At 43.3% G+C, this 10,868-nt stretch overlaps 1 protein-coding gene across 1 annotated transcript; it reads left to right on the top strand.

The window, feature by feature from the left end:
* On the top strand, nucleotides 1–7,241 carry LOC101777623 (GTP-binding protein BRASSINAZOLE INSENSITIVE PALE GREEN 2, chloroplastic). The gene is made up of 5 exons (XM_022827511.1): nucleotides 1–120; nucleotides 191–239; nucleotides 3,902–5,501; nucleotides 6,002–6,169; nucleotides 6,573–7,241. Exons 3-5 carry the CDS (start codon nucleotides 4,032–4,034, stop codon nucleotides 6,936–6,938), a joined length of 2,004 nt encoding a protein of 667 aa, XP_022683246.1. The 5' UTR covers nucleotides 1–120; nucleotides 191–239; nucleotides 3,902–4,031; the 3' UTR covers nucleotides 6,939–7,241.
* The last annotated feature ends 3,627 nt before the right edge of the window (nucleotides 7,242–10,868 follow it).

Genomic DNA, 10,868 nt, shown 5'->3' with positions numbered 1-10,868 from the left:
ATCTAATCCTCTCCGAGAAGATGCTTTCTGTATTTATCAAGTTACTTCAATACAGTTTTGTGGAGTTTCATGGAACACATTAGAAAAGTTGGGAAGGAGGATGTTACAGAATTCACCAAGGTTAGCTTTCCTCCCAGATAAAGTGAATTTGATGTGATAAGCAATCTACTCTCACACTTTTTGATTATAGGCATGAACTCCTTTACTGAAGGCTTGGTGTTTCCCAATGGAATGCCTAGGTATGTGAATGGCGGAGTTCCAACCACACAACCTAGAATATTTGCTAGTGGTATCATTGTTTCTTCTGGAGTATTGATTGGAACTATCATTGACTTGCTGAAGTTAACTTTCAATCCTGAGGATATAGCAAAATTTTCAAGTATCTTTAAGCTGTTGCAACTAGATACCATTACTTTCCATCATAATAAGTGTGTCATCAGCATATTGAATTATTGGGATCATTTCTAGCCCCCATAGGAAGAGGTAGAGATAGCAAACCATCACTTTTTGCCTTATTTAGTAAAGTCTGCAGAAAATCAGCAGCAAGTACAAAAAGAAGGGATGATAGGGGATCTCCCTATCTTACTCCTCTTCTACTATGAAACACTTTTCCAGATACTCCATTTAGCGAAATTGAGGATGTCCTTGAATTGAAGATCATTTCCATCCATGAAATTCATTTTTGTCCAAATCCTTTGTCTCATTATATCAATCATGAAGTTATGTTCCACTTTATTAAAGGCCTTATCAAAGTCTAGTTTTAGAATTATAAGCTCCTTTTTTGATTGATGGCATAGATGGAGGTATTCAAATGACCAATCTAAGCAGTCTTGTATGGTTCTTGATTTAATGAAGCCATATTGATTTGCATGAATGAGGTCCCTTATTTTCAACTGTAACCTGCTTGCAAGGAGCATTGTGATTAGTTTGACAGAGCAGTTTAATAAAGATATAGGTCTGAAATCTAAGATAGAGGAAGGATTTTCCTTCTTGGGGATCAGAGTTACATATGATCCATCAATGCTCTGAATGCACAATTTTCATGATAAAAACTATAATTAGATTATATAAATCTTGACAAATAATGGGCTAGCATTTTTTCAAGAAATCTGTATTGAAACCATTAGGACCTGGTGATTTACCAGAGGGGAGCTCTTTGATCACATTATCAATCTCTTCTTTACTGAAAGACACTTCTAGGAATGAGAGGTCTGAATACCTATGTAGAAGATCATCTAATGGAAAATTAATGTGTGAGAATTTAGAGTTGCCAAGCCTATCCTTGTATGCTTCCCATAAAAGATCTGCCTTGCTATTATGATCAGAGTGTTGATTTCCATTTGCATCTACTAGAGTTGTAATTTCATTCTTTCTAAATTTGATTGTTGCATTAGCATGAAAGAACTTGGTATTGCCATCACCAAATTTGACTCTCTTAATTGTTCCTCTTTGTTTCCAATAGATTTTCTACTGGTGTAAAAGTGAGATTAGTTTATTATTCAATGACACTCTGAAGTTCCATTCATGGACAGCCAAATCTCTGTGCTCCTCTAGAATGTCAAAGAATTCAATGAGAGGCTTTAATTTTGCAATTGATTCTACCAAGCTAGATATTGTAGCCCTCTTAGCTTTGAGAACTCTCCTTATGTTTTTGAATTTTGTTGTCAGAATTTTTGCTACATCTATTTTATAAATAGGAACATTCCAGCCATGTTGGACTACTGCTAGGAATTGCTCATGTTCCATCCAATAATTCTCGAAGCAAAACATTCTAGCTTTAAGGATTTCTGTATTCACGGTTACAATGCAGGGTACATGATCAGAGGTTTCCATAGGGAGAGAGTGGGCTAAAGTTATCGGATAGTTGTTTGTCCACGAAACTCTCTGTTGGGAGGATGAATTGCAAGCTGTCTAAGTTGGGTAAGGAAGACGTAACACATTAATGCCAATGTTGACGGTAGTTAACACATCAAGTTGTGAACCGCAAACGCACGGATCATCATACCTTTTCTCTTAGAGTATTCCATCCAAGGTTTATCAATTCGTGGATCGGCAGCAAACTGGCTAGGGTTCTCTATCTAGCTAAATGGATCTAATCCTATCATGAAGCATGAATTGCATATAAAGGTAAACCCAACCGTGAGATAAGTATTATAGATAGGGTAAGCTGATCGCATACACACACACATACATAATATATATATATATATATATATATATATATATATATATATATATATGAGGTAACACAACCAAAGATAGTATGAGTCTATTATCTTTTTGGTGTAGTTGTGCGAAAATGGTAACCAATCTATGTAGCACCTTGATAAAGAGTCATCTCTCAGAAAGGCAGCTCGCAAGTGGCCTACTTTCTTGTGGTCACCACTGCAAGGTGCGTGTTAACGCCTCCAGTTTCCTAAAGTTTTACCTCAAACGACTCTTATAATACTCGTTATCGATCCTACTCAACATTACGCAATGATTCGGACTTTTCACTCCCACAAGCTGTCACCACGGAAGGGTAATCACACAAACTTTCTACGCACTACTAAGATGTATCCGCAAGATATAGACTAATCACCACGATTACATCTATTCCTATAAGAACATATGCTAGCTAAACATATGAGAATAAGCATGCATCATAGTAGATCAAAGTAAGCATAAGATGAGAATGGTATCACCATCGTGTGTACATAAGTTTTGATGATCACAAGGTTCGGCTCCAGAACTCCACCATGGCTTCGTTGCGCAGTGATGACCATGGCGGCTAGGGTCTAGCCTAAGCCATCTCCTAGATAATTTTGAAGACTTGCAGCGGCCCTCAGTTCCCTCTAGTGTGTGTCCCTCTATTCGTCGACTTTTGGTGGATTGATCTCATGTGCCGATGAAGTTTGGGCATACTTATAGTCTGGAAGACGCGTGGTTGAAATAGGAAGGCGAGGGGAGCAAGGAAAGCCCCAGGTCGATCGGCCTGGCTCTTCCTTTTATCCCCTCGTGGCCAACTTCATCGCCAAGTCTCCTCTAATATTCTGAAAGCTTATTTTTGTATGCATGTGAGCTTGGCATGTCGATAGCTTCGAGTTGAGATTGATCTTTGATAACGTTCCAAATTTTCGCTCAATCTTCTTTGATGCCTTTTTGATCTCGAAATGATACTTGTCATATCTTCACAATTGTAGCTCTTAAGTAATCGTAGAGGAGTGCTTGCTAAAAATAAGCGTCGGAGAGGGCTAGGAGACCCCTGGCCAATCGGCTTGGGCTTTACCAAGCCGATCGGCTTGGGCTCTTTCTGAGCCCACTGGCCTTTATCTTTGACAGGTTCGTTACTTGTTTAGAGCTTTATTCAAAAATATGCTTTTAGGTCCAATTTTCTGCAAAAACAGAATGTCCTCCAAAATATAATACATATGCGAAAACGGGGTTATTTCAGGTGTCAAGTGGCGGGTTAGTATAAGAATATATATAAAAATATCACTTAAAATGATATTAAAAGTGTGTTAATAACGAGCGTCAACAGCCAGAAACTTTTTTAGCCCATTCAAAATGTGTCGGTGACAAAAGGAGAAAGCTGAAGAAGTCAGCGCATTTAAGGGAATGCTTGTTTTGGGCAAGCTTGGCAGCTTTTATCAAAATGTTTGGTTCAGATTCTGAAAGTGTCCGTTGTGCATTAGTTTTTTAGAAAATGCAAAATGATAAATCCGATATGACAATACCGATATGTAAATCCGTATCTGTGCTGCATGGAAGAGCTTATTGTTGTTGCTTCATACTAGTTTATCGAACACTATTTTAGGATTATTACAACTATATTTAGATAGCAAAGTCTGAAGTAAGCATTCACAGGTGCGCAGGAAACTTCTGTGGCAACTTTATCTAGTTGTCATGTTTTTTTTTCCAGGATCCGAAGGATTGAAGAATCAAGATTACTCCTAGAAGACTTTCCGGCACACAGGGAAAAAAGAAGGAAAAACGGTCAAGAAAGAAATTAGACGGAACACTCTTATCCTCTTCGCCACTGCACCTCCCGAATGGCTAAACCCCTCCCAATCCCCGCCCTGGCGGCGGCTCGCCTTCCCTTCCGCATCCTCTCCCCCCGAGCTCCACCTCCCTGCCTCCTCCCCTTCCTCCCCCCGCCATTCTTGTCTCAGAGACGCCGCCTTTCTTGCTCTGCTGTATCCACCAGCAGGCGCGGCAGGCCGCTGGCTCCGGTCATCAGTGAGGGCAGTGATGGCGAGGACGCCGCCGTCGGCCGGCCTGTATGTCCTGGATGCGGGGTCTTCATGCAGGATGCGGATCCTAACCTCCCCGGCTTCTTCAAGAACCCCTCCCGCAGCTCCCAGGATGAGATGGGAGAAAGTGAAAAAGTGCTTCTTACCGCCGATACGGTTGCGTTTCGTGAAGATGAGGAGGCTGGGGTGGTGGAGGACGTATTGATGTCAGAATCAGATGATGAATTGGAGGGCCTGGACAGCGATATTGATGAGTTTCTTGAAGAAATTGAGGAGGATGAAGAGGATGAGTCAGCAGTGAAGGCTGGCGCTGATATTGATGGTTTTGCCAGTGATTGGGACTCTGATTGGGAGGAGATGGAAGAAGACGAGGATGAGAAATGGAGGAAAGAACTGGACGGTTTCACCCCACCTGGTGTCGGGTATGGGAACATCACTGAGGAGACAATCCAGATGCTGAAGAAAGAGAAGCTGTCCAAGTCTGAAAGGAAGCGCCGGGAGAGGGAGGCCAAGAGAGCTGAGGCTGAGGAGAACCTGGCCGTGGTCTGTGCCCGGTGCCACTCGCTGAGAAATTATGGGCTTGTGAAGAATGACAAGGCCGAGAACTTGATCCCGGACTTTGATTTTGATCGGTTCATTTCGTCTCGGTTGATGAAGAGGTCGACTAGCGCCCCGGTTATTGTCATGGTGGTGGATTGTGCAGACTTTGATGGGTCATTTCCGAAGCGAGCTGCCAAGTCATTGTTCAAGGCACTTGAAGGAAGGAGAAATTCTAAGGTGAGTGAAACACCAAGGCTTGTTCTTGTTGGTACAAAGGTAGATTTGCTTCCATGGCAGCAAATGGGAGTGCGGTTCGATAGGTGGGTTCGTGGCCGTGCTAAGGCTTTTGGAGCACCAAAGCTAGATGCTGTTTTCTTGATCAGCGTCCACAGAGATTTGGCTGTTAGAAACCTAATTTCATACATAAAGGAATCAGCAGGACCTCGTAGCAACGTTTGGGTGATTGGTGCACAGAATGCTGGGAAATCTACGCTGATCAATGCAATTGCAAAGAAACAAGGTGTTAAAATCACAAGATTGACTGAAGCTGCTGTCCCAGGAACTACATTAGGCATACTGAGGGTAACAGGTGTTTTACCTGCAAAGGCAAAAATGTATGACACTCCTGGCTTGTTGCATCCATACATAATGGCAATGAGATTAAATAATGAGGAACGAAAGATGATTGAAATAAGGAAAGAATTGCGGCCACGGTCCTTCAGGGTGAAAGTAAGTGGCTTTATTACATGTTCTATTATTTTTTCATCAAGGTAGTTGACCTGTATAATTATTTAATTATGGACTTAATATCTACAAGGTTCCATACCTGGAAATAACTGGAAAGGACTGTTTTGTGCAATCTGTTAATGGACGTGATCATTATGTTTGAAATAAGCCACATGCTCTTGTTCCTTTACTAGAGGCATATCACTATCATAATATGACCAAGAGAAAAAACCTGAATTCCCACTCCCTCCTAGCATTTCCTTTCCTCCAAATAAAAAATTGTAAGATGATGGCATTATTCATGTTAGTTTCCCAGTTAACAAATGAAACAGTTGAACACAGATAATTCAACTATCCCGACCTTATACCCTGAATATCCTTGTGCAAGTCTTTACCCTTGGAGCTTTTAAAAACCTGACAGACAATATCAGCCTTAAAGTGATTCTAATGGTGGATATTTAGAGTTGTCTTTTTTTTTTCTTTATGGCTGTAAACTGTTGCAGGTAGGACAATCCGTCCATATTGGAGGCTTAACGCGTCTGGATGTGCTAAAATCATCAGCGCAGACCATCTATATAACTGTTTGGGCATCTTCGAATGTTCCCCTCCATCTTGGCAAGACTGATAATGCTGATGAATTGCGAGACCGACATTTTGGCATCAGACTTCAGGTAAATCTGTTCAAACATACTGGGGGGTCTCTTGTAATGACACAATTAGTCATCTTTAACAGAAAACCACTTGCACATTACTTGGCATTTGTAATTAAAGAAATAGTACATGCCTTACTGTTAATTGAATAAACAAAAATTCTACTCCCTCCATCCCAAATTGTAGGTCATTTTGGCTTTTCTAGGTTCATGTTTGTATGCACCTAAATATAGTGTATGTCTAGATGCATACAAACATCTATGAACCTAGAAAAGACAAAACGACCTACAATTTGGAACGGAGGGAGTATTATGTGCTGTGTCCAATGCATATGTAACTGGAGTTTTCCATCTATCATAGAATTATGAAAAGAAAAATTTTTACGGACCTTGTATCATACTGATTCATGTGTTGTTGCTGTAGCCGCCAATTGGCCCAGAGCGAGTCAATGAATTGGGTCACTGGACAGAAAGACAAATTGAGGTGTCTGGGGCGAGCTGGGATGTCAACAGTATGGACATCGCTGTTTCTGGCCTTGGATGGTACTCCTTGGGCCTCAAAGGCACTGCCACTGTTTCCTTGTGGACATTTGAGGGCATTGGTGTGACAGAACGTGATGCGATGATTCTGCACCGAGCCCAATTCCTTGAAAGGCCTGGATTTTGGTTACCCATCGCCATTGCTAATGCTATAGGTGAGGAGACAAGAAAGAATAACGAGAGGAGAAAGGCTGAGCAAAGAAGAAAAGAAGAAGAAGAAGAAGAGCTGCTTTTGGAAGAAATGGTTTAGTGATGATTCTGTAGAGATGCCCATAAAGTCATGATTCTGTTTCTCCTGTGGACATGAGCTTTTGTTTATCCCAGTTGATATCTTTTGAAATGGGCTGCATCCTGTGATGTTTTTTCTTTCCTCACTTATATCTCATTTTTAGTCTACTTTTTCCACGTGTTCTTTGCAATCAGTTTTGTCAATACTGCATGCATGCTACAGATTCGATTCTTGCAACTTGAGGAAGATCGCGATATCATAGACTGCCTATTTCAGTTATGTACAAAAATGAGATTATTTAGACATGCAGTTGTGGTCAATTTATTATCTGCTCATTATTTTGCATTCTTATTATTTCTCTCTTTATATGGTTGCAGCAGCAGGCACCATTTTTTTGCATATCTTTTCAGGTTGTGATAGAAATGTTAACAAGGAGCAGTATTAAAAAAATGGAGTGTTGGGGTAAGTTGGAAACCTGCATCAAATTTGGCAGCCTAATCAAATATTTAGCTCCAATTATTTTGTCAATTAATGCATTGCTATATTATTTTATTTCTAATTTTCTATGTTTCAGTTAGTTCTTTGTTGCTAGGATGGAAGATGATGTAAGCAGGGGGTACTGGTTTGCCTTTTCACATCCTTGCCTTCTCTCACAATCTGGCATTCTTTCGTGCTTGTTCATTGGTGATTGCATGAAACATCCTGGTGTTTTAAAATTTGTAGTGGCGAGAAATTATTGCTTGCTATAGAAGTAGAATGACACCATATCTACGCTAATTTTTGAACCCTAATGGTTTTATCTGTTTAGTACCTATTTGTGCTCCATATGGTTTCATGATAATTTATGGAGGATACTACTCTTCGCACATGTGCTTTTCTTATTGGAGCGTGCCATGCTCCGCTTTCTCGATTTGTAGATGACATACATTATTAATATGCTATCCCACATTCACTAGTGAGAGAGATTTCTAACACAAGAAGGGTCAATGTTCCCTTGTTGGACATTGAGCCAAAACTAGCTTCTAATTTAGCTTCCTTTTTTTTTGGCTTGCTCCTGTGTACACCTCATTTTCATATGTTACGTTTGTAATGGCCAAAAAGTCAGAAATGGCAATTTATGTTACCTATCTGATGTCTACTGCAGGGAGCCACAATCTCCTGAATAGTTCCTGTCCTTCTGACCTTGTGCCTGGAAACAGTCGAGTTGAATTTGCTCCTTTAGGAAAGCCGCTGTCTCCTTAGTTGATCCCAACATGGCCAGCTGCCTGTCTTATTTGATACTACTCCCTCCGTCCCAAATTATAGATCGTTTTGGCTTTTCTAGATTCATAGATATTATTATGCATCTAGACATAGGGTATATCTAAGCGCATAATGAAATCTATGAATCTTAAAAAGTCAAAACAACCTATAATTTGGAATAGAGGAAGTACACTACAAGGACAATTGTGACTTGCTAATGTTTTGCGTTGGTAAGCTGATGACATGACGTGCTGCTATACATCAACATTTTTTCCTTTTCAAAATCTTAGATTCATCATGTATTTTCCTATTTTGGATTGGCATTTTCTGAGAGCTGTGAACAAACTGGAAGAAAGTCTCATCGGAGGGATATCAGGATATTTGCAAGTCTGCTCCATCTGGAACAAGAAAATGGAGGTAATCTAACCTTTGGCCTAATGTGCATCCATAAAGATAGGATTGATCTTTTATAGGAAAATCAGGTTCACGGATTGATGATTTTGGACTGTTTTTAAGAGAACCTCAATAGCAGTAGCAATTTGCTGGCTGACACTTCTTCTAATGTAAGATGAAGATAAGATTGCGCGCACTTTGAGAGGTAAATGGGTACCAAAATCAAACGATAAAGAATTGTTAAGGAAAATGGAATGCTGTCTAGCGCAAAGAGAAAAGAGCAAAAACTATGCAGAGCCCTTGTATGTATTTTAATGTAGCAAGCAGCGCCAGTGCCTTTGTATCAAGGACAGAAGCGGATTAAGCCAGTATAATTTGCTTTGGAAGAGAGTTAAGGTCGGCAGCCTAGCTAGGAGTCTGTTTAGAAAAACGTTTGGTAAAATAGTTTCTTTTGGTAGTTTCAAATTGATAAAAATGTGAAATGCCTATAATACATTTTTAACTTTTTCGTTCTAGTTTTTTTATTCTCTCCTTTTCTCTTTTCTTCCTATATCTTTTCCTTCCCTCCTTCCTCTCTTTCTCTTTCCTCCCCCGTTCTATCTCCTTATCCATTCGCCATGCCCCTGCGCTGCGCGTTGCTCCCTCTCCCTGCGATGGCTCCAGTCAACAAGTTTTCAAGAACTTTTCCGCTGGAGCCGTTCTCCACCTCGCAATTTGGTAGAGCTCCAGCAGAAGCTACCGAAGAATAGTGCTGGAGCCTCCCAAAGTGGCCCTTAGTTTCGTTAAGATTTTCCCCCCGGGAACGGCCGGCCGACCGAACGAGCAGAGAGCCGTGAGCGGTGAGCCCCTGAAGAGCGTGAGTCCGCGTGGTTCATCGTGCGCCGCCGCCCGCCCGCGACGCGGAGATGGCAGGACGCAGGAGCCCCGCCCGCCCGCGCACGGGGCACGGCCCCATCGCTGCTGGCTGCTTCCATCCATCCCCGCAGGCCGGAGGGACTCCGCAGCCGGCACGACTGCATGAGAATGTCCGCCGCAGCGGCGGGCGGTCCGTGTGCCTCGCACAAGGGCCAGGCACGCACGCGACTCTGACGACACAACAACCTGCGAAGGAACGAAGGGTCCCGGCAGCCACGGGCCCAAAGCCGTCAGGTCCAAACTCCAAGCCTGGTCCAGGGGCCCTTTCCTTCGGCCGATCCACCAGAACCCCCTCCGTCGCGGCGCTCCCCTGTTCTGGGCCGCTGGCCCTGGCCTCGTGGTGGTGCTGGTGGGTTCGGCGGCCTTTCGGCGGCAGCAAGTAGCGCGCGGCGGCAGCGTTTTGCGGCTGTTGTGTTGTGTGGTGGCCTCGGACCCTCTCGGTGGCCCGGGCGGGCCCGCGGGGTAACGCACTGGCGCTGATGCTGCTGGCTGGTGCGCCGTGTGCAGGTCCTGCACTCCCGTGCCTTGGCCGCTTTCGGTTTTTACTGCGGCTCGTTGAGCGTGTGCGGCCGGCGTCGAGTTACGGCGGGACAGGCCGGCCGACCATCCGTCGTTGAATCGAACAGCAGACGCCGCAACAGTTTTGTTTTGGTTTTTACTGTGCAGGCTGCCGATGCCGGGTTCGTCATTCTCGAACTTTTTGTAAACTCACCGCTCAAGGGTTTGCTTGTTTTCAACGTTGTATTATGTGCGCATCAAATTGCTACGCAGGTTTGGCAACACCACGATGGGAAAGCTGGTGAAAAATCCATGACAAATTTAGCCTTTTCTCCTAGCCCCTCTCAGTGACCAGGATCAGCCATTGATTCCACATCAACTTAACGATGGCAAGTTTAAGATGAGCATACACCGATCTCAACTTGACGTCGATTCAACATTGGGGGACACGCATATACACCTCTTAAATCTCTACAGGGCTATGATAGGAGTATGCCAGTAAACGGATTTGTGTTTTGACGACTTTGGTGTTCTACCCTGTTTGACCTTTCGCAACGGGAGGGGAAAAAATAAACGCATGCAGTACGATCCAACGGTCCGATGTCACCCCCGTCGCGATCACATCCCCCGCCGTCGCAGCCTCGCAGGGTCCACCCAACTACTCCGGCGCACCTCCGTCGTCCGATGAGCATCCTGCGGCCGCCATCATAACCGCTCGATCTCCGAGACAGGAGCACGAACAAATACATTTGATACATATCAGTACTCTCAAAAGTTGTCCCCCCCCCCCCCCCAGTCCTCTCCAACTCTCCTGACTCGTCCTCATGTGACGTCGTGATTCCCACCCAGGCCTACGCCGCCTGATAGCCCTGATCCCTACCTCCGTCAGGCGGCTAGCCCTGC

The sequence above is a fragment of the Setaria italica genome, chromosome VI (assembly GCF_000263155.2).
Source record: "Setaria italica strain Yugu1 chromosome VI, Setaria_italica_v2.0, whole genome shotgun sequence".
Taxonomy (NCBI): Eukaryota; Viridiplantae; Streptophyta; class Magnoliopsida; order Poales; family Poaceae; genus Setaria; species Setaria italica.
This window is presented reverse-complemented; position numbering and strand designations above follow the sequence as displayed.